We start from the raw sequence: 24,469 nt of genomic DNA on the forward strand, positions 1-24,469 counted from the left end.
ATATATATATATATATATATATATATATATATATATATATATATATATATATATATATATATATATATATATATATATATATATATATATATATATATATATATATATATATATATATATATATATATATATATATATATATATATATATATATATATATATATATATATATATATATATATATATATATATATATATATATATATATATATATATATATATATATATATATATATACACACACACACACACACACACACATATGTATATATTCATTCATTTATTTGTTATCTTTATTATTATTGATAGAATTAGTATTATAGGTTTGAATAAAGTATGTCTTCATTTTCTAGCTTTCTCGTTTTCAGCGCAACGTGCATGTTTTTGATAAAAATGTCCCCAACGAAAAAGAAAAAAAATATTGGGCTCCTTTTGGGCGGTTTCTGAAGGTGTTGTGTGCGGATTTTGGGCTCGTTTTGGGGTAGGAGTGTGCGGGAACAACATTGTCAGATTGTCGTACTCAGCCTCGTATATTAACCGGCATCTCAGATCCGAAAACTGTCTCCTGGTCCCCAATAACGAGATTCATTTATATTTATCGTTAAAATAGTTAATGTTTCTTGGTAATAGTTAGGCGTCGGAAACCGGTAATTACTATGCTCTGAGTACGACAATCTGGCAACGGTGGTGTGCGGGACGCGGACCACCTGGCAACACTGCACCAACACAGTGTCCCGCCAGGCCGAGGAGGAGCACGCAGCGCCGCGCACCGCCCTGCACTAACACACTGCTGGGCAAGACAACCCCACGGCCGTCCCAGCACAGCCCCGCAGACACTGAGAAGAGGAATACCGGCACGGGCCAGCAGACCAAGGCAGCGCCCAGAGAATCCCCGGGCCAGCCAGTGCTCGGTGTGGTGGAGTGTGTCGCCGCCCGCTGTGTGCCGTGTGTGTGTGTGTGCCGTGGTGAGCCTCCTGCACGACACATCACAGCGGCAGGATGATGGCCTACGCGGACATCGACGAAGGTGAGTGGGTGGCCGGGCAGGCCCCCACACACTGGCCTGAGCAGTGCCAACGAGCGCCTCCACCTCCAGAAGTACACCCGTCCCACTGCGATTGACACCTTGAGGGTAATGTTTACGACACCTGAGCCACCTCTGGAAACGTTAATACTTACATCATGGATTTCTTTTTGGTCCCTGAATGCAGTGCAGTGACAAGTGACTTCCAGAAAGAAGAAATCCAATTCAGGGACTAATTATTGTTGAAAATATGGGATAATAATTTACGAAAGCGTCGCCTCCTCAGCCACGGCGCTGTGTTGCGAGAAATACCTCCTTGCAGAAATAAGTCTCATACACATGAGGGGGGGTCATAAAGTTTGGTTGGGATAGTTTAAGCATGCTCCCCCACCCTAAACCCTCTGTGAGCTATTTTGCGGCTGTGTCGGTGGTACCGTCGCCGCGGCCGCTGCCAGAGGAGGCGACACTTTCATGAATTTTTATCCCCCATTTTCAACAATAAATGGTCCCTGAATTGGATTCTTTCTCCTTTCCGAAAGTCACTTGGGTAATTGTGGAGATTCACTCCGCGCCTCCAAAGTACGATATTACGCCTCCATATTATAGTTAAGGGACGAAATACATGTCCCTTAACCATAATATGAAGGCGGAAAAACTTAAGTTAAGAAAAAGTGGTAAAGGTAGTGAAAAGGCATATTATAGGGTTTTGTGAAGGTTTGGTCCGGGTATAGTATTAGGTAACGGTGCGTGTTCTAAAAAAATATAGCCACGCGTGGTGGACCTAGTCTCACATGCGTGGGCTAATGGCTAACTTAGCGTACCATCGCTAACCTAGCGTACCATCGCTAACCGGATCATTGGCAACACTGCCACTGCCACCGACACCTAAACAGCGCGCGTAAGTATAATTATGCCTTTTCACTACCTTTACCATTTTTTCTTTACTTTTAAGTTTTTCTGCCTTCATATTATGGTTAAGGGACATGTATTTCATCCCTTAAGTATAATATGGAGGTGTAATATTGTATTTTGGAGGCGCGGAGTGATTCTCCACAATTACCGTCACTTGTGACTGCACTGCATTCAGGGACCAAAAAGAAATCCATGATGTAAGTATTAACTTTGCCGGAGGTGGCTGCAAGGGTTTCGTAAATATTCCCCCACCTTGATATGTAGTGCAGCGACTAGGCCTGATAAGGGAGCCTCCCATAACCCACTTGGCGAGGGGGGCATCTCTTTGGCCGACTCGGTAAGGAGTGGCTCTCTCGTCACGCTGGTCGCGGGTTCTTGTCTTGTCTTGTTGTAGTTTAGGTGATGTTCACCATGGTCGACTTGGGAGTCCACCGCCCCTACACTGTGCTCCACTCCTAATGTGGCTCAGCTGGTCCGGGATGGAGTTACTCTCTGCCCCCATTGGAGTGGCAACAAGTCACTCCGGCCCCTAGTTCTTCCAGCCCCCAGTTTTTCCGGCCTGCCCCACGTTCGACCCAAGTCACTCTGGCCTGCCCCACGTTCGACCCAAGTCACTCTGGCCTGCCCCACGTTCGACCCAAGTCACTCTGACCCCCTGTGTGTGCGCTTAGTATGAACGTGAGTTTGTGTGGATTTTTTTTTTTTTTTTTTTTTTTTAATAGCAGGTGTCACAAGCAATAGGGTCACAGGGCCCACGCAGCTTGAGCTATTCTTTCAATTATCGTAAATTATCTGTGTTTCTCTGGGACTTGCAACAAGAGGTCTAGAAACGATCGCCGGATGCTGAGTCTGCACAGTGTGAAGGGGGCCTAAAATTCACTGGGTTGTCGTGGCCCAGAGTCGGCACAGTGTGATCGGGGGCTTGGTAAATATTAAGTTGCAGGAAGTGTCGGTCAATGGTAATAATGGGAATTATTTCATCGTGTCTCCACACAAGATCATATACGGTAGTTAATGGCCGTCCCGTTTCTTCCAGAGGAACATATTGAACAGACGTTTCATCATTTAGAATCCCATGTGCCTGCTGGGCCCATCAAAGACTTGCTAATGTACATAGAAGAAACTTGGATACATGGACTGTGGTCGCCAAGGGAATGGACTGTTTTTGGCGAGAGCGGACGCACTAATAATGACGTAGAAGGACATCATAGGAAATTAAATTGTAGTGCAGGCAATGCAGACATTCCTCTCTATGTACAGGTAACTCTCGATATACGCGAGTATTGTGTCCTTGAAGAGGTCGCGTAAATCAAAAACAATGTAAATCAAACAGGTAGGTTTGTACCTTTATTGCCTACTGTATCACTGACTCCTCTCCCTCTCATGTTTCCTCCTCTGGCTGCCCTTCCCCTCGTGGTAGCACAGCAGCGAGGGTGTTGTTGTTGAGTAGCATGGCAGCGTGGGTACTGTATTGTTGTTCAAGTGGCGCGCGGGAAGAACTGAGCTCAGCTGTGTGGCCGTGTGAGTCCAGTTGTGTGAGACATCTGGTGGCCACTCCATAAAATATCGCGTTTAAGTGAAAAAATCATGTAAATTATACATTTATTTGGATTTTGGACCCCGCGTTACTTAGAAAACGCGGAAACCAAACTTGCGTAAATCGAGAGTTACCTGTATTTATACCCCTGCTGTACAAGGAAGCCAAGAACGTGAATTCAGGTGCGGCTGGTCAAGGACGGCAAGCTGTCACGTTATCAGCGGCAGAAATGCTGTTCTAAGCAAGGTCGCATCTTCAATTTGTGGAAAAAGTGCGAGCAACGTAAGATTATAACTAACCAATTGGTGAAAGCTTGCTCCAGACTGAGTGGACCAACCACCTCACTTCTTTAGTTTGCTGTTTTGTTTGCTTTTAGTTTAACCTGGTAGCAGGAACGGGCCAAATTTGTGCCATGATATAAACCCCCTGAAATAGATGATACATAATCTGATCACAAATGCTTTGATATATATTATGAAATGGTTTGTGTGAGTGATGACTTTTATCATGTGATTTTGTTGTTGACATAAAACAGTAAAATAAGAACCAATTTCTGTTTTCCTGTTGCTATTTTGCGCTGAATACAATGAATCATGACTGTTTTATTTGTAATTTCAACATTTTTATTAGTGTTTTCTTTAACTTCTTTTTTCTTAATGGTCCCTCCAAGCGAGAAAAATGAGAAAAAAATCACCCCTCACACAAACCATTTCATAATATATATCAAGCATTTGTGATCAGATTATGTATCATTTATTTTGGAGGGTTTATATCATGGCACAAATTTGGCCCGTCGCTGCTGCACGGTAGAGCCACAAATTTGGGCCGTCGCTGCTACACGGTAGAGCCACAAATTTGTGCCGTTGCTGCTACACGGTAGAGCCACAAATTTGGGCCGTCGCTGCTACCGGGTTAATGGTTCAGCAGTAAATGATGACTTTCCTAATGCTCCTTTTAACCAATCTCAAAGTTGTGTTGGCAACAGTTAAAAATAAACAATGTTACAACAGAGAAGAATGTTACTTTCCATCAATGTTGTTTAAGCAATGCTTACCATAGTTTCATATGTAAACAAGGAGGCTGGAGTGACCAGGGTGGGAGGCCGGAATGACCAGGGTGGGAGGCCGGAGTGACCAGGGTGGGAGGCCGGAGTGACCAGGGTGGGAGGCCGAAGTGACCGAGGGCCAGAGCAACTAGGGGCCGGAGTGACTTGAAAGCCTTTGAGTAGTGGCGTGTAGGATAGGGGGCTCATCAGGGATCCCTTGCAGAAACAGGTCCAATTTCCTCGTGATGGTCTCCGTGCTGCAGTCAGTAGTGTCCCTGATGTCCCTCGGCAGGCAGCTGAATAGTCTTGGTCCCTCGTTGGTAAAGCTGGCGGCATGTATGGACCTGAGACTGACTGCTTCAATGGATGTTCTGTATCAGGTGCAGCCAAATCAGGGTGTGTCTGGCCTGTAATCCCTCCTTCAGTGTGCAGTGATGGGTTTGGCACTTGCTTCTCCAGGATTTTCCAAGTGTAAATTATGTAGTATCTATCTCTTCGTCTTTGGAGGGAGTAGAGTTGCAGGGTCTTGAGCCTGTCCCAGTTACTCAGATTTTTCATTAAGTTCAGCTTCCTTGTGAAGACCCTTTGAGTCTGTTCCAGTCACTTGATGTCGAACATTTTGGACCACAGCTGGCACAGGTATTCCATTTTCGACAACACCAGGGACTTCCAGAGTGGGAGGAGATGTTCCCTCGTCTGGAAGGTGCGTAGTATCCATCCGGTCATCCTGCCGGCCGGCCTTGTGATGTTGTCGATGTGCTCAGTGGGTGAAAAGTCACTACTGACTAGTACCCCAGGTCTGGCAGGGAGCTCTTCTCTGCAATTACTTGACCTTCCATCTGGTGGTGTGAGGTCTTAAGGTGGGCACATTCCCCATATCTTATTAATTCAAATTTATCTTTGTTGAAAGACATGTTGTTGTCCACAGCCCAGTTGGTTAGTTTGTTTAGGTCAGCTTGTAGGGTTTTGGCATTGTCTGGGGTTGTTATGGCTCTGCTTAGTCTGGTGTCATCTGCAAATGATGATACTTTTGATTGGGTGACTTTTTCGTTGATATTCCCCATCATGATTAGGAAAAGTAGAGGCCCTCGTACCGAGCCCTGCCGCTCCTCACTCCTGCAGTACTTGATGTTGCACCATTGACACTGACTGACTGGGTTCTGCCACTAAGGAAGCTGTGCAACCAGACTCCTACTTTTCCTCGGATTCCCAGTTCCTTGAGTTTGTGGAAGAGTAAGCTGTGATCTACCTTAGGGGGCTTCGTGGTGCAGTGGTTAGCACACTCGGCTCACAACCGAGAGAGCCCGGGTTTGATTCCTGGGCGGAGTGGAAAAATTTGGGCGGCTTTTCCGATACCCTACGCCCCTGTCCACCCAGCAGTGAATGGGTACCAGGTATTAATCAGGGGTTGTGTCCCATCTCCTGGGATCTGTTCCCTTCTCCTATAATTCCTTCCCCTTCTGTCTCTCTCTGGCATATGACCACATGTTGCGCCGACTAAACAAAACTTTCCAACTTCCGTAAAGGCGAAAAGTGTGTTCATCTGAAAGGGTCCTTTGGGTCTCCAATATGTGTCACATTGCTGGTAGAGACTCCTTTTTCCAAATTTTTTGTCTCAATGACAGTCTGTTGTGCTCAGTTCTGATCCCCAGTGGAGGGCTCATTGTCAACTTCAATTTTTTTTCCCCCATTTATCAAAAATAAAAAATCTTGTGCTTTCACGTGGTGACTTACCTGCAATTCCAACTTGAAGAATGGTGGCTCAAAGGCTTTATTCTGTATACTGTTTTCCAGACATAGCATATGGCGATGAAGATGGCGACGAAATATCTCCAGACATCTGGCAGGAAGCGTGCTGGCTGGTGATCTCCTCATACTTTGATGAGAAGGGCCTGGTGAGGCAACAGTTGGACTCTTTTGATGAGTTCATAACCATGACCATCCAACGTATTGTTGAAGACTCTCAGGCTATTGATCTTCAAGCAGAGGCTCAACATACCGGGGGTGAACTTGAAAATCCTGTGAGTATTGCTGGAATTGTACATTAGTTTTACTATTATAGTTGAAAGTTCTTAATTACAATTATATACCAATATATTTACTAAAAGTATATTAATCAGAGTTGAACTTACAATATGGATGAATTGTACATTAAAGTTTTACTATTATATTTGGAAGTTTTTAATTATAATTATACACTGATATATTTACTAAAAACATATGTAATATTCAAAGTTGAACTTACATTAAGGCTGGGCATCCATTTGTCCTGGGGGGCTTCGTGGTGCAGTGGATAGCACACTCGGCTCACAACCGATAGAGCCCGGGTTTTATTCCTGGGCGGAGTGGAAAAATTTGAACGGCTTTTCCGATACCCTACACCCCTGTCCACCCAGCAATGAATGGGTACCAGGTATTAATTGGGGGTTGTGTCCTGTCTCCTGGGATCTGTTCCCTTCTATAATTCCTTCCCCTTTTGTCTCTCTGGCATATGACCACAGATGTTGCGCCGACTAAACAAAACTTTCCAACTTTGGTATTAAAGTGGCTAGACACCAAAATTAATATCTTATTGGGTATCCTCAGCTCTTCTTAACCTTTTGAAGATGCTTAGGAAGGGAATCAGCAAAGTTTTGTAAATGTTCCTGTATAATGTCCCATATCTCTTAACCCGGGAACCATGTTTCTTAATGGTCCCTCTAAGCGAGAAAAATGAGAAAAAATCATCACTCACATAAACCATTTCATAATATGTATCAAAGCATTTGTGATCAGATTATGTATCATCTATTTTGGGGGGTTTAAGCCATGGCACAATTTTGGCCCGTCGCTGCTACACGGTAAAGCCACAAATTTGGCCTGTCTCTGCTACACGGTAAAGCCACAAATTTGGCCCGTCACTGCTATATGGTAAAGCCACAAATTTGGCCTGTCTCTGCTACACGGTAAAGCCACAAATTTGGCCTGTCTCTGCTACACGGTAAAGCCACAAATTTGGCCCGTCACTGCTACATGGTAAAGCCACAAATTTGGCCTGTCTGCTACACGGTAAAGCCACAAATTTGGCCCGTCACTGCTACATGGTAAAGCCACAAATTTGGCCCGTCTCTGCTACAGGGTTAAAATGGCACCTTGGAGGCAAGGAATGGAAGAAGTGGCCCAATTGTGTAGCTGACATTTGATGATCGCCCAGAGGTTCTTGGCAGAATTGACATCCAGCGACTTTATTGGCCAAGGTGTTAGCAACTTCACAGCATGAAATTCAAATTAGTTCTTTATTTAAAAAAAAAAAAAAAAAAATTTTACATCCTTGCCTGTGGCTCCGGTAGGCTTGTTTTGGAGGGGCCTGATGGTATGGCCCAGCCCATTGTGGCGCAGGCCAGTGTTTGTAGTGGCACCATCTTGTATTGGCACATGCTGCCCTCCCGGAGCTCATCTTTAATCCTAGAATCTAGAGTCCGGGTTGATGGGAACAATGGGGAACGATGGGAATTCAGTCTTATAGAGAAGAGGCTCCTGAACACGATGGTGTATACAAATTTTTCTTAAAACGCCAAATAAGTGAAGCACAGAACTGTTTATAAAAACTTAAACACCTTATCCCTCCTGTGCGCCGACTGGGATGGAGGCGAAGGGATGGGTCGTGCGGGCCACGCTGCCATGACAACCCTCGCCTCGCCTCGCGTTTCGTGTGGCCACAGAAACTCGCCTTGCCCCTCCCTCCCTGTGTGGCCACGGCCTTAGTATAGGCACAGTCCTGCAGCTCCTGTACTTCCAAACTTCTGGCAGCAAACGTTGGTTCTTCTTGCTTTCCCAGCTTGTAATGCCAACAGGGTGGACCTCTATCTGCTGCCTGTAAATAATGTTCAAAGTCCTCTGGGTGTTGTGGTCCTCCTGGCTTATGAGGAGGTGGTGGGTCCTGTGCTCCAGAAGCACACACTTTTCTGCTCCAACATTGCACAGTTCTGAGTGACAGTCTCATATTTGCTGCTATTTCCTTGTTATGCTAATGCACAGATTGCTTCAGTCTGGGGTGCTTTGAGAAGTTTTCTTGGCCCCATAGTTGGTGTGAACTGGGAGGAATGGTGAGGGGTGGTGGTGGTGGTGGTGGTCAGTGTATGAACATACATCTATTCTCTGAAGAAGGCTGATAGCCACTGGCCTTGGCAGGCTTGTGCCGCTCAGTAGGGCTGCCAGATGGAAGTGTTTCCCAGATCCCTGCAGATGATCTGAGGGAGAAAGAAGTGAATTTGACAGTGGTGTCTGGTGCCCAGCTCTGTACCAACTGACACACAGCCAGTTTTTAGTGTGCATGAAGTATATTTTTTTGTGCGTTCAACTTCTGAACTTTTGAGTCACAGGGTGTTTAGAAAAAGAAGAGAAGTGTTACTACTACTGTCAGCCATAGTAGGATCACTTCTTGGTCATGTTCCATATATTTGTTTTTCTCTAACCCAGATAGAGTTCAATAAGAACTAGAATCATGGATCACAGACTCAGCCAAAATGATTTGAATGTGTTATGTACAAGGTGTTGCAAGTCTGTTACCAGTAATGTTTCCTCCCTCACAGCCTCGCCACCTGCTGAAGTTTGAGCAGATCTACCTAAGCAAGCCTACTAACTGGGAGAAGGACGGCTACAACTACAACATGATGCCCAACGAGGCGCGGCTCAGGAACTTGACGTACTCTTCCCCGCTGTATGTAGACATTGTCAAGACTGTCATCAAGGACGGGGAGAAGCCTGTGGAACACAAGGATGAAAAAATTTACATAGGTCAGTATGAACCGTACAAAGGCTCCAATGCCAGCAGACCTTGTGTTAGTCTTTAAGGCAATCATTTAGCACTGCTACATATGCTGGGAGCTCTTTTATTAGCTCAGTCAATTTTTGCTTATCGAAACTGCCTTAACCCCTTCACTACGGCCGGGACAAAACAGCGCCCCGCGCCGTATCCGAGATCGTCGTGCGCGTCAAATTTCAAATGGCGCTATTGAATATAACAAGTTTTCAGCCATAAACTCAACATAATCATCATGTATTATTTATGAAAACATGCAGAATTAAATGGTGCACATAAAGAAACATAAACTAATTGATAATTTTGAGATGTAAGCATAAATATAGAGATAAAATAACTCGTATATTGGTTAAAGCGAGCCAGGATGCATGCAGCATGCGCGTCCTCGGATATGGTACGGGGCACGCAAGGACGCAATATATGTGTCCTCGTGTTGAAGGGGTTAAAGGGATAAGGATTATTTCTTGAGAATGGCTCAGCATATTAATCAATAAACATCTGAGTTGTATTCTTTGCTAGGGGGCTTCGTGGTGCAGTGGTTAGCACACTCAGCTCACAACCGAGAGAGCCCAGGTTCGATTCCTGGGCGGAGTGGAAAAATTTGGGCAGCTTTTCCGATCCCCTACGCCCCTGTCCACCCAGCAATGAATGGGTACCAGGTATTAATCAGGGGTTGTGTCCCATCTCCTGGGGTCTGTTCCCTTCTATAATTCCTTCCCCTTCTGTCTCTCTCCGGCATACAACCACAGATGTTGCACCGACTAAACCAAACTTTCCAAACTTTCCAAGGAGAAATGCAGGAATCTTTTAACTGATGATATCTTTCAATTGAACATCAGGTAAAATTCCCATTATGCTGCGGTCAACATACTGCCTTCTGAGTGGCCTGACGGACCGTGACCTGCATGAAGTGAATGAGTGTCCCCTCGACCCTGGCGGCTACTTCGTCATCAATGGCTCTGAGAAGGTCTGGTCTCCTTTTGTGGAAGCCTCCTTTTTGTCACATCATTTTGCATTTCTGGTCACGATGAAATCAAATATCGTCACCATCATAAAATAATCGCCTAAGTCACTTTCCATCGATTTCCAGGTTTTTGTCTACATCAATTTTTCATCATGTGACGCCCATTTTTGTACAGTTGGCTCCGTCATTTAAGGTTTCAGTGTTGTAGAATTGGCCTTTTCATTCCTGCCTAACTCTTAAGCCAAGTGAGGCAATGACAGTTCTTTTCTGATTTCCTGTAAAGTAGAAAATAATGACTTAGGCGGACTGTTTACGAAGGTGACGAACATATGGTTTACTGTGTTGCATATTGCTTTTTTACATTTATTAACATGAAACTTCAGTACTGGATTTGCTTTCATGGTATAAATGTCATCAACAACACAACAAAATGAACAGCCTTTGACAAGCTAAACATGTTCTACAGGTTCTCATTGCCCAAGAGAAAATGGCCACAAACACTGTGTATGTGTTTAGCATGAAGGATGGCAAATACGCGTACAAGTGTGAGATTCGCTCCTGCATTGAACACTCGGCTCGACCTGTGTCAACGCTGTGGATCAACATGATGGCCAGAGGAGGCAGTGTAAGTATACTGAGCAGTGATGACCAATTTTCATACACTTAGTTTAATACTTGCTCATTGTAATTGTTTCTTAATGGTCCCTCTAAGCGAGAAAAACGAGAAAAAATCGTCACTCACACAAACCATTTCATAATATATATCAAAGTATTTGTGATCAGTTTATGTATCATCTATTTTGGGAGTTAAAATCATGGCACAAATTTGGCCCGTCGCTTCTACCGGGTTAATGATCCCATTTCCTACAAAAGAAGGATCATGTGACCTTTTAATGAGGTGCACAGATTTGTTAAAATATGAAAGTCAGGAGCAGGAAATGTCTTGAAGCAAACATGCAACCATAAATTGAACGGGTAAAGAAACAAAGCTGAAAATATATCTGGCAGGAATACTATCTTTTAAATGTGTAGACGTGACTTAAAAATCTGAGAAAATTAGAGGATAGATAGAAGCAGATAGTGCCTGCCTGGAAGGTATTTTGATATTGGTGCATGTCTCCTAAAGCCTCGTTCACACTGTGCCAACTCTGGGCCACGACTAGGGGCTTCGTGGTGCAGTGGTTAGCACACTCGGCTCACAACTGAGAGAGCCCGGGTTCGATTCCCGGGTGGAGTGTAAAAATTTTGGGCTGCTTTTCCGATACCCTACGCCCCTGTCCACCCAGCAGTGAATGGGTACCAGGTATTAATCGGGGGTTGTGTCCCGTCTCCTGGGATCTGTTCCCTTCTCCTATAATTCCTTCCCCTTCTGTCTCTCTCTGGCATATGACCACAGATGTTGCTCCGACTAAACAAAACTTTCCAACTTTCTGGGCCACGACAATCCAGCGACTTGGTGTATACGAGGTCTTGGGTGTGAAATGTTGATGTGAAAGGGTCGCACATCGTTGGAGAGAGGTCTAGAAACGATCGCTGGATGCTGATTTGGTAGAATGTGAAGGGGGCCTACAAGTTGCTGGGTTGTCCTGGCCCAAAGTTGGCACAGTGTGAACAGGGCCTCGGAGAGTAACTAAGGAAGCTGTGAATTAATGACAAAAGAGAGATCTGTATTATTGTATTGTAACTTGTGACAGTCCGCACTTTAACCAGAAGTAAGCAGTTTGGGAGAAGTAACCATTTTGATGTTTTCCAGAGTGCTAAAAAGTCTGCTATTGGTCAGCGCATCATTGGCGTCCTGCCCTATGTGAAGCAGGAAATTCCAGTAATGATTGTCTTTCGTGCCCTTGGGTTTGTGGCCGACAGAGACATACTGGAGCACATCATCTATGACTTTGATGACCCTGAAATGATGGAAATGGTAAGGCAACACTTAATTATTGTTTAATTTCATGTAAGTGACTGTCCTCTCTTAAATTTCCTCTGCAGTCAGTTGGGGGCTTCGTGGTGCAGTGGTTAGCACACTTGACTCACAACCGAGAGAGCCCGGGTTCGATTCTCGGGCGGAGTGGAAAAATTTGGGCGGCTTTTCCGATACCCTACGCCCCTGTCCACCCAGCAGTGAATGGTACCAGGTATTAATCGGGGGTTGTGTCCCGTCTCCTGGGATCTGTTCCCTTCTCCTGTAATTTCTTCCCCTTCTGTCTCTCTCCGGCATATGACCGCAGATGTTGCGCCGACTAAACCAAACTTTCCAACTTTCTGCAGTCAGTTCTCATTCTCCCATAATCACAAACCTCAACCTCCTCAACCTCTCATGCTTTCATTGACGTATAGTCGTCCTTAACCCATTAACTTCACAGTTGGTCAGATTCACGAATACCACTATGCGCACTCTGGCACGTAAACCAGGTCTCTTTCTACCTTTATATCTCTGTAACTATTAATTGTAACAAATATTCAAGCGTATCCACGGAGAGAAGAAGGAAAATACTTTACGACTGGCTTATTTTCATTGCATTATTTTATGTGCTGACCGAGGGATGGAGAGGAACAAAACTTTCACATGTGCTTCAAGCATTTTAAGGGCCGCTTTCACAGTCGTTTTGTTTGTTTTGATCGTTACCAATGTCGCCGATTGCCGCTTTAGAATTTCCACATAAAACTGGCCGATGGGGTAGTGGCGGGTGCGGGGTTAGCCTAGCCCCCGCACCTTACCACACACTCTCAACACCTCGCTTCCTCTGCAGCCGCCACTACCCAATAGGCCAGTTTCACGTGGAATACTATAGCGTTGATCGGCGCCATTGGTAACGATCAAAACAAACAAAACGACTGAAAGCGGCCTCAAGTTATGGCCCTTCTCAAGCAGCCCCAGACCCAAAATAGTTTGTTTACAATGACTGAGGCAGAGCACCCAGACCCAGAATGAAGAATGTCATTCAAAATAAGTCTTCAGCCATTGGTGCAAGTACACATGGGGAAGTCCACCGTCAGTGCCTTGCTACGGACGTGTTGTGCTGGTGAGTCCAGTGTGTTGTTGTTTTGGTGCTGACTTCTAGCGCCTGGCACCAGTTGCTGTATAAAATATGAACTTATTTTCATATTCTGATTCTATTGTTTATTCAATGTTTTGCACAAGAAAAAGAATGCAAAACATATTAGTTACTTTTAGGAATGAAGTATTCTTTACAAAACACAATAATTACATCACATCCAATTGGCTAATCTGAATCTTGTGTGGAGACATTGGGTACACTTATTGTCAGCTATATGCTCCGTCAGGTCCGGGAACCAACATAGAATCAAGGTATAAAATCTGGGGTTCGGCTAAGTCTGGCAGTTGACTGACGCTTTTTTTTTTTTTTTAATTATTATTATTATTATTTTTTTTTTTTTTTACGTCAATGCCTATAGCGCTGGTAGGATTGCTTGAGGGGCCTGGATGGTAGTCGGCCCCAGCCCATCATGGCGTAGGCAAGTGTTTATAGTGGCGCCATCTTCTCTTGGCTTGTGCTGCCCCCCGGAACTCGTTCTTGATTCACCTGGACGGTTTCCTCTAGAGTCCAGGTTGATGGGTGGTCTTCAGGACAGCATGTGGGTAGTTTTAAGCCACTCGGCGGTGACTGAAAAATCCCAGGTGGTAGCGTGGGGATTCGAACCCGCGTCGTCCATCACGCGGTGAATGTGGGCCCAGCACACTACCACTCAGCCACCGCTTGCCAAATCCAGTTATTGAAACAAAAATCTGGCATAATAACAGATCCCCTCCCCCACTCATTGTAAGCAACACCCTTTCTCTCCTTCAGTGTGTTGGGGCTGGTTAGGCCATGGTGCTGCTCACTAGGGGGCTGCATGCTGTTTGTTGTGGTGATGCTCATCAGACATGGGATAATTGTAATGTGTAATCATAATCGATTACAATTGATTACAGTTTTTCAAGTAATCGTAATCGTTTACACCTAATTTTATTGTAATCGTAATGGATTACATAACATAAGTACTGGCCCATGTCTGATGGTCATGTTGCCTCCACATTACTAAATCATTAAGCTGCATATTCTTGTTCTTGTTCTTTTTCCTTTAGTTGTATTTGGTTCACTATCTTTTTAAATTTGTCTTGGTCTTCAACGAAATGTCCACAATGGGCTCAATGAGCTTCTTGTGACATACATTCTTGTTTGTTTACATTATTAGCTGAGCAGCTACTTGTAGGTATGATAGTTTTTATCATGTATTAAACACTTTAAACACTTTATCATGTTTGTCTGCAAAAACATTTATAAGCTCATAGTATGATTTTAAAAGACAAACAGCCCGTTTTTAAGCACAGGCCATTCCATATTTTATTACTTGAGTTTACAAGAAAGCAGCATTTATTAGTACAGAATTTGCATGGTATGATGTGCGCGGCAGAGACTGTCATCGCCCTCAATCTTGTATCCTTTGTTGACATGTAATGCAAGTCTTCAAATAACATGTTTTAATTAATTTCCTTTTATTTTATTTGCTATTTGTGTATTAGTACTTCACTCTTCTCTTTAAAGATTGTGTGTCTTCAACGAAATGTCCACAACGGGTTTAGTAAACTTATTGTGACATACATTCTTGTCTGTTTACAATTACTAGATGAGCAGCTGCTTATAGGTATGATCATTTTTAGTATCCATTTCATATTTTTTTACCTGATTTTATAGAAAGAAGCATTTATTATTAAATGGCATGATATGATAAAGCACCCCATAATGGTGACCGCTGCGAGACCGCTGCCAAACTGTGCATCTTTTGTTAACGTGCTATGCAAGTCTTCAAATAACTTGTTTTAGCTACTCTCTTAGATGAGCTGCTTAACACCATGATGATGCCACTGCCGCTGGTGTCATATATTTTTTTTCTGACTTGGGTGACAAGCATGACGTTAGCGCCAGAGAGAGAGAGAGAAGCTCTCTGGAAATTGAACGGCACGCGTAACTATGTATATGTCAATACTAAGTGACTAACTGGCACCTCTTTTGCCCCTTAGACGACTCCGTGCTAAAAATATTCTACAGTTCCTGCCTTCGCATCATGGCGTCTGCAGAGCAATCATGTTCCCTCAGCCGATCTGTTTCGGCGGTCTTCCTTTAGTTTCTGCTCATTGTGTGCGTGGTGAGCATAGTCTTGACACCTCCACTGATATGCCTCATGTTCTACATGAACCAATATCTTGTTCACAGGAGTGTTCAGAGGAGTGGGAGGCAAAAGTTGAATTTTGGGGGAATCCTGGAATTCCAGCCAAATGGTTGGTCCAAATCATAATCTGATTTCACAGTTGAGTTATACGAATGATTTTCTACAACTTTCATTCGATGAGATTCATTCCAGAATGAAAAACTACAAAAAATTTTTTTTTTGAGTTTCAGCACAACTTTGGCTCTGTGGGCAGTAAATTTCCAGGTCAAAGATTATAAACTATATTTCTCAGACTCCATCGTGATAAAATGAGCAACTTTCCTTCAATAAATTTTCCTGTACATCGCACCAGTGAAAACTTGGAATTTTTTGGCAATCCTGGAATTCCAGCCAAACAGTCAGTCTGAATCATAATCTGATTTCACGGTTGAGTTATACGAAAGATTTTGTACAACTTTATTCATTGAGATTCATTCCAGAATAAAAAAAGTTGCAAAAAATTTACCAAAATTATTTATTGAATTTCAGCACAACTTTGGCTCTGTGGGCAGTAAGTTTCCTGGTCAAAGATTACAAACTATATTTTTCAGACTCCATTGTGATAAAATGAGTAACTTTTCAAAAAAGAAAAATTCTGTACATCGCACCGGTAACAAGTTGGAACTTTGGGGGAATCTTGGAATTCCAGCCAAATGCAACAACCTAGAAAGAAACAGAGTTCACAGCAGCCACCGCCACAAAATTTTATATAAAACATTTTTTATTACTTTTTCTCAGTTTTAAAGTGTATTTTTCGATGACTTCTGCGTTATGGGGGATCGGGGAAAAACTTTTGTGGTTTGGAGGGGTTACATGTGCTGGACAAAGTGTGGCATAAGTCTGGGGCAGGTTCTCAATATTGGCAATTACCGGACCGACTATTGCTAACATCTGTGAATGGGACGTTTCTCTGGTACGTAAAAATATGAATCAAGGAAAATCCAATTGCATTTAACATTAGTTTTTGAAGTGCTGTAATCTCAAAGCCTGCTCAAACTGACCTTCACAAAAACAGCATCACAAGTTGTATGTATGTATGTATGTAGTATGCTTAACTGAATTGCTTTCTGATTCCCAGACTTATGTTGTTCCTGGACAGGTGCTCCCCCTATTAGTCTAAGAAATCGAGGGTCAAGTCTATATATATCCCACCCATTTCTACCAAGTTCTCAGATATATGTGGAAAATCATTCACTCGTGCAAAATGTATGATCAGTGCTGTTTTGTTATGCCGCACACTCACTCACCCCACAGGCTGAAACTTTTATATCATGTGTGAATGTGCTCTGTAGTAAATTGTGCTGTATCTCAATCATTTAGGTCGTGCTTTTGTATTGGTTATGATGCCCCTGTCAAGTCTGCTCTACTCTACTGCCATTTCTGTTCAGCTTGCTTGCTTTTTTCTTTACTCGGCTCACAACCGAGAGAGCCCGGGTTCGATTCCTGGGCGGAGTGGAAAAATTTGGGCGGCTTTTCCAATACCCTACGCCCCTGTCCACCCAGCAGTGAATGAATACCAGGTATTAATTGGGGGTTGTGTCCTGTCCCCTGGGATCTGTTCACTTCTCCTATAATTCCTTCCCATTCTGTCTCTCTCCGGCATATGACCACAGATGTTGCTCCCACTAAACCAAACTTTCCAACTTTCTACTGCTTTCGTTCATATATATGACAGCATCATTTTCCATATTGAAATGTTTGGGATTAACAATTTAATATACAGGATGAAAATCCAGTCCAGGGCAGACAAAAAACTCAAGCATCTCCTTATTTTCAGGTGAAGCCATCTCTCGATGAAGCCTTTGTGATTCAAGAACAGAATGTAGCCCTGAATTTCATCGGAGGAAGGGGAGCCCGACCTGGCGTGACCAAGGAGAAGCGTATCAAGTATGCCCGAGAGATTCTACAGAAAGAGATGTTGCCTCATGTTGGTGTCTCAGACTTTTGTGAGACTAAGAAGGCTTATTTCCTGGGGTACATGGTCCATAGGCTCCTGCTGGCAGCACTTGGGCGAAGGGAGCTGGATGACCGTGATCACTATGGCAACAAGAGGCTGGACTTGGCAGGACCCCTCATGGCATTGCTGTTCAGAGGGTGAGTAGAACAGGTTCCATTGGTGTCAAGTTTGATTTTTTTTTTTTTTACAGCAGAGGAGTCAGTTCAAGGGCATAAAAAAAGTAACAAATGTTAAAAAAAAAAGCCCGCTACTCACTGCTCCTATAAAGAGTTAGAGGAGTGGCCGAAAGAGAGGTCAATTTCGGGAGGAGAGGTGTCCTGCTACCCTCCTCTTGAAAGAGTTCAAGTCGTAGGCAGGAGGAAATACAGATGAAGGAAGATTGTTCCAGAGTGAAGATGCTGGTTAACTCTTGTGTAAGGGATTTGGACAGTAAAGGGATGAGCTTGAGGTTGTAGGTTAGGAAATCATTAATAATAAGATGAGACAATTTTTGGAGTTGGAAATGACATAATATCGAGCCATTACTTCGATCGCTATGGCAACAAGAGGCTGGACTTGGCAGGACCCCTCATGGCATTGCTGTCCAGAGGGTGAGTAGAACAGGTTCCATTGGTGTCAGCTTGAATATGTTGGTTAGTAAGTCATGAATAAGGATAGTTTGGGCAGAGTAAAGCCATCACAGGTTCTCTTCGCCTCAAATGAATGACGATTTACCTGAAACTATGCCTTGTTAACCCGGTAGCAGCAACGGGCCAAATTTGTGGCTTTACCGTGTAGCAGTGACGGGCCAAATTTGTGGCTTTACCGTGTAGCAGCAACGGGACAAATTTGTGGCTTTACCGTGTAGCAGCGATGGGACAAATTTGTGGCTTTACTGTGTAGCAGCGACGGGACAAATTTGTGGCTTTACCGTGTAGCAGCGATGGGACAAATTTGTGGCTTTACTGTGTAGCAGGGACGGGACAGATTTGTGGCTTTACTGTGTAGCAGCGACGGGCCAAATTTGTGGCTTTACTGTGTAGCAGCGACGGGACAAATTTGTGGCTTTACTGTGTAGCAGCGACGGGACAAATTTGTGGCTTTACTGTGTAGCAGCGACAGGCCAAATTTTTGCCATGATATAAACCCCCCAAAATAGATGATACATCTATACAAATCTGATCACAAATGCTTTGATGTATATTATGAAATGGTTTGTGTGAGGGGTGATTTTTTCTCATTTTTCTCACCTGGAAGGACCATTAAGAAACATGCTGCCACCACCACCGGGTTAAGATTCTCTATTACATCGTCTCCACACACTCCAGTTGGGCTTGCAAAAAAAATTACTGTTTGTCTGTCGTTAAAAGTTATGGAATGTGTGTTTGTGCTTGAGTGTGTGAGGGATGGATGTGGTTTCTGTTCTCTTTCCTTTATCTTGCTTGCTAGTTTTCTATTATATATTATCTATTTGTACATGTGTTCCTTCTCTTTTTTTTATTGCTTGCTTGCTTTTTTGAGTTGGAAATGACATAATATCGAGCCACTACTTCCTTGCCTGGTCATTGCAGTTTGATGGAGGTGGTGAGCATAGCTGGGCACGATAACAGGAAACCTTATTCCCGATAACCGATAACTGATAATGGAAAACCTTACCGCTGATAACCGATATTCGTTAACTGGAGACATAATTATAGGGGATAACTGATACCCGATATAAATCCATAATTCTGACACTAGCTAGCGATAAGTCCGATAGGCGAAAACGATACTATGTTGATATTTCAAATAAAAAACATAGATGAATTCAAATTTTCATTGTCTGTATTTTAGAAAACTTACTAAACCTGAAAACCACACATTGTCACTTACCTATGGACGGTAATACTAGAAACGCCTGAACTGGTGTTGTGTTATTTGGCGTCCCCACCGTCAAAAGCTGCCGCTTGCGTAGACCTGTACAGTCTCACAAAGCTTTTTAACCGTAATTAAGAGTTGCTGGAAGGCTGAATCAGACGTACAGTACCACTACTACCATCCCTGCTGTTTCTAGAATGACACTCTGTACGAGTTGTATTTATATGTACAGAGCGTCGTTCTAGAAACAGCGAGGATGGTGGTACTGTATGTCTGATTCAGCCTTCCAGCAACTCTTAATGTGTTAAAAAGCTTTGTGAGACTGTACAGGGCTTTGCTTACTGGTCTGAACATGCGCAGTTCACGAGAGACCAGTGTTTGTAAACAAAAGTGCCAGCTTTTGACAATGGGACACCAAATAACACAACACCGGATGCCTTCAATACCATGGCATGCTCGCAAGCGAATATGGAATATCAAATTTGAAGCAGTGAATAATAATTTTTGGGGCAAAGTTAAATGATTTTTCTCTTTGATATATTGATTTTTTAGTCTAACATTAAAAAATAACCTAATGTTTTAATGTTGATAATCTAAGTATGAAATCTCTTCACCGAAGATATTTCATACCCCCAGGGGCGTTCCTAGACATTTTGGGGCCCGGGGGGCTCATTCCCATTTGGGGCCCCTCTTATGGGGTGAGAGGCGAGCACAATGAGCCAAAGCAGCTGCGGGGTTTAGTGGGGTGCTGTTAGCCCCCACCCCCCCACCCTGGGAAAATTTTTAGAATATGAGCAATTGTAGAATCATTTTAAAGGCACTTGTAAATGCAAATTTCAGACATTTTATTTCTTAAAACTAGGTGCACACTGAATAATTGAACATTTTTGTTACATTTTTGTTTACAAAATTGAAAATTGGGGCCCTTTAGTGAAACCCAAATTTGTCTTTCGGGTCCAAATATAAATGGGGCCCTTGACCATTTTGGGGCCGCTGAATTTAGCTTGTCCTCCTGCCATAGCAGCAATGGTTAAATTTCGCATTTTGGGGCCCCCCTCACTTTGGGGCCCGGGGGGCGATTTCAAACAGCCCCCCCTCGCCCCCCCCCTCAGGAACGCCACTGCATACCCCAAAGTTTTTTCATACAACACCAGGCGCCCGGGCCACGCATGTGCAGTAGGGAGGAGACAACGTTTATTTCTGAGAGGCGTGAAACAGTAGTGATTATCGCTAATTTGGTTACAAAAGTAACGAAGATACCGATATATATTTAAATAAGTAGCGGATGGCCGATAACTCTATTTTGTTATCAGCGATAAAGTATTGCGATAACTTATCGCGATAACACCCAGCTATGATGGTGAGTCTCTCATATCACTCTTGTATAGTAATCTTTTTGTTCTCTCAAATAAATCTTTTACTCTAAGGAAGTGTCTGGGCACATCTCAAAGAGCGTTTGTTTGCCATAATCTTGATGATGTAATTGTGCGCCTTATTTCTTTATTTTTTATTTTTATTTTTTACGTGTACGCCTATAACGCCGGTAGACTTGCTTGAGGGGCCTGGATGGTGTTCGGCCCCAGCCCGTCATGGCGCAGGCAAGTGTTTATAGTGGTGCCATCTTCTCTTGGCTCATGCTACCCCCCGAAACTCCTTCTTGATTCACTTGGATGGTTTCCTCTAGAGTCTGGGTTGATGGGTGGTCTTCAGGACAGCATGTGGGTAGTTTTAAGCCACTCGGCGGTGACTGAAAAATCCGAGGTGGTAGCGTGGTGAATGTGGGGCCAGCACGCTACCACTCAGCCACCGCCTACCCTGTGGTCACCTGTATAAAGGAAGCTTTTTGCACTGCCACCCTGAGACCTCCTTCCATTTTTCCCCATTTCAACTTGTATCACTTGTACTTCTGTTACCTGAAATAAAAGAAATCGTTTTTAATGGACACGAGTAATATAAAACTTGTCTTAGTCACACAGGGGCTTCGTGGTGCAGTGGTTAGCACACTCGGCTCACAACCGAGAGAGCCCGGGTTCGATTCCCAGGCGGAGTGGAAAAATTTGGGCGGCTTTTCTGATACCCTACGCCCCTGTCCACCCAGCAGTGAATGGGTACCAGGTATTAATTTGTCTCCTGGGGTCTGTTCCCTTCTCCTATAATTCCTTCCCCTTCTGTCTCACTCCGGCATATGACCACAGATGTTGCGCCGACTAAACCAAACTTTCTTTCCTTTTTTTGTCTTAATCACTTCACTACAAGGCAAGCAGAACAGGTTCAATGGTGCAGGTGAGGGCTGGCACACCGCCTTTTGCCTTGGTCTTGCAGTTCCCATCAGTGCATTTTACATCCTATTTTTTAGCATCATTTCTTCTGTCATTGTTATGGGCCAGAAAGCATCATATCAGTGCTCCAGTAGTACAGCCTATTTTTTGGCATCATTTCTTCTGTTTTTGTTATGGTCCAGAAAGCATCATATCAGTGCTCCAGTAGCACATCATTCTAGGAATAGGCATCAAAACCATTGTCATGGTAAAAGTTAACCGTGTACCAGCGACCGGCCAAATTTGTGGCTTCACCGTGTAGCAGCGACGGGCCAAATTTGTGCCATGATATAAACCCCCCAAAATAGATGATACATAATCTGATCACAAATGCTTTGATATATATTATGAAATGGTTTGTGTGAGGGCTGATTTTTTCTCATTTTTCTCGCTTGGAGGGACCACTAAGAAACGTGATCCCTGCTGCTATCACCACCGGGTTAAAAAGATATGCATGTCATCGTGTGTGGCAGGGCGCCAAATAATGCTGTTCACATGACCCTTTTCTCAGTGATCAGGAAAATGCCTTGTAGCTCATGCTCACATAGCTACATGACTTGCCAAGCAGCAGGTGGCTGAGTGGTAGCGTGCTGGGCCCACATTCACCGCGTGATGAACGACGCGGGTTCGAATCCCCACGCTACCACCTCGGATTTTTCAGTCACCACCGAGTGGCTTAAAACTACCCACGTGCTGTCCTGAAGACCACCCATCAACCCGGACTCTAGAGGAAACCGTCCAAGTGAATCAAGAATGAGTTCCAGGGGCAGCATGAGCCAAGAGAAGATGGCGCCACTATAAACACTTGCCTGCGCCATGATGGGCTGGGGCTGAACACCATCCAGGCCCCTCAAGCAAGCCTACCTACACGTAAAAAAAAAAAAAAAAATGATAATAATAATAAATAAATAAATAAAAGACCAGTCACCAAGTGCAGGATTCAGTCCAGAAAACCTAGAAACAAACTGGGTCAGTGGATCAGGCTGCTTGTCAGAACACATCAGCTCCCACCCTTCCTTGATCTCCCTCATCTCTGTGTCAGGGGCATCATAGTCACCATCACTCCTGGAGTCATGATCAGTATCCTCCATTCTTCAAGTACATTTGTCTCCACCACTGGCATCAGAGAGATCACTCATGACCACTAGGAGAAAAAAGTGTAACAAATGACTCACCACAATCAAAAGCAAAGACTGAGTGATGTGGGAGAGGTGCTGTGTTTTTTATTTATTTATTTATTTATTTATTTTTTTTTTATGTCGCGGCCTATTGCACCGGTAGGCTTCTTCCCGGTGGGGCCTGATGGTCGGCCCAGCCCGTTCTGGTGCAGGTGAGTGTTTACACAGGCTTGCTCGGATAAACATTGCGCCAGAGTCCGTATACCGAGGTTAAGCGCGTGATTTAAATTTCCCTTCCTATCATCTCAAGGGAATGCAAGAGGCGTGAATTATGCATCTGGCAGTGACAGGCATCTTTTTCTGCCCATACTAGTGGGAAGAGTTGGGGGGGGCATCCCCTCCCCCTCCCCCTGGCAACGGTTGACAGTTGCCACAGCTTTAAACTCTGCTAGCCGAGTGTCGCCCTAGCTACTTGACAGTGTTTTTTGCCTGTTTTTCCTTGGTTTAACAATGGGTGGAAATTTGTGACATGAAGAAAATGAAGCTCAGAACAGTGCAAAACTTATTTCACCGCTGCAGAGCTGCTGGCGGGGAGAGTGGTCAGCTGCCGCTCCCCAAAATGCAGCCTGGGAAGCCTAAAAAACGTCCAGCAGAACTGGAAATGTGTTAAGGCGACAGATTGAGGCAATCCTTGCCTGACAGCAAAGGAATTAAAGGAACAAAACCATGTTCTTAGTAACGTGTCTCTCCGTACAGCACCTTGATCTTAACTACCGCCGGTGTTATCGGCCGTGGAAGAAGCCCCTCATAAATGATCAGCAGAGGAAGAGGAGGCTTCTTTTTGCCAAGCAGCATAGAGATTGGCCTCTCGACAATTGGCGGAAAGTGCTGTGGAGTGACGTGATCAGCACCTTTTGTGTGAGTGGAGGAGGAGGCCCTGCACACTGTGGCCCCGGCTCAGCAGACCCATGCACCGACCCGCCGCGCTGCACACAGAAGACCACAAAACACTCCCAGCTTAACGGTGTGGGGATGTTTTTCTCATTGTGGTGTTGGGGACTTGGTAGTGTTACCGAAGAACACAACTGTGAACAAAGTGTTTTATTTTGAACTTTTAAAGGACCATCTGGAGGACAGCTTTCACAAGACACAGGCTCAGCAGGATGGAGCCTCCTGCCACACAGCTCCAGATGTCACACAGTGGCTTGATGACTGCAGGATTGAGTGGATAAATGACTGGCCGGGTAATTCTCCGGACATCTCACCCATAGAAAATCTCTGGGCCATCATTAAAGGAAAGCGGAGAAGCTCACGCGACACATCTACACTCCACAAGCTTGAAGCGGAACTGCGAAAGTGTTAGTGAGATTTTAAGCCTGAATTGCTGCAAAATCTTGGTGACAGTGTACCACATCGCCTTCAGATGGTCATCAAGAAGAAAGGATACCCAACAAAGTACTAACAACAAGTGTAAATGTTGATTTTCTTTAATTTCTGTTATATAAATAGTGCGTCATGCATGTCAACACTACTTATTTCAGAGGCGCGCAATTATTATCCGCGCGAACTGTAGTGGCGCCATCTTGTGTTGGCTCATGCTGCCCCACAGAACTCATCTTTGAGCCTCTCTTTGGAGAGGTTATCTAGAGTCCAGGTTGATGGGTGGTCTTCAGGCCAGCATGTGGGCAGTCTTAGGTCACTCGGTGGTGACTGAAAAACCTCAGCTGTGCAGTGGCCAGGATCCGAACC

General features: G+C 44.2%; 1 protein-coding gene across 1 annotated transcript in view; it reads left to right on the top strand.

The window, feature by feature from the left end:
- Nucleotides 1-717: 717 nt before the first annotated feature.
- The window catches only part of LOC126996729 (DNA-directed RNA polymerase II subunit RPB2), a 59,120-nt gene continuing 35,368 nt past the window's right edge, over nt 718-24,469 (top strand). Inside the window, exons 1-7 of the mRNA XM_050857486.1 lie at nt 718-1,027; nt 6,313-6,539; nt 9,090-9,294; nt 10,159-10,286; nt 10,750-10,908; nt 12,037-12,201; nt 17,269-17,585. Of these exons, the coding sequence (XP_050713443.1) occupies nt 1,000-1,027; nt 6,313-6,539; nt 9,090-9,294; nt 10,159-10,286; nt 10,750-10,908; nt 12,037-12,201; nt 17,269-17,585 (1,229 nt within the window). The 5' untranslated portion in view covers nt 718-999. The remainder of the gene's footprint in view (nt 1,028-6,312; nt 6,540-9,089; nt 9,295-10,158; nt 10,287-10,749; nt 10,909-12,036; nt 12,202-17,268; nt 17,586-24,469) is intronic.

Source organism: Eriocheir sinensis, chromosome 1 (assembly GCF_024679095.1).
Source record: "Eriocheir sinensis breed Jianghai 21 chromosome 1, ASM2467909v1, whole genome shotgun sequence".
Lineage (NCBI taxonomy): Eukaryota > Metazoa > Arthropoda > Malacostraca > Decapoda > Varunidae > Eriocheir > Eriocheir sinensis.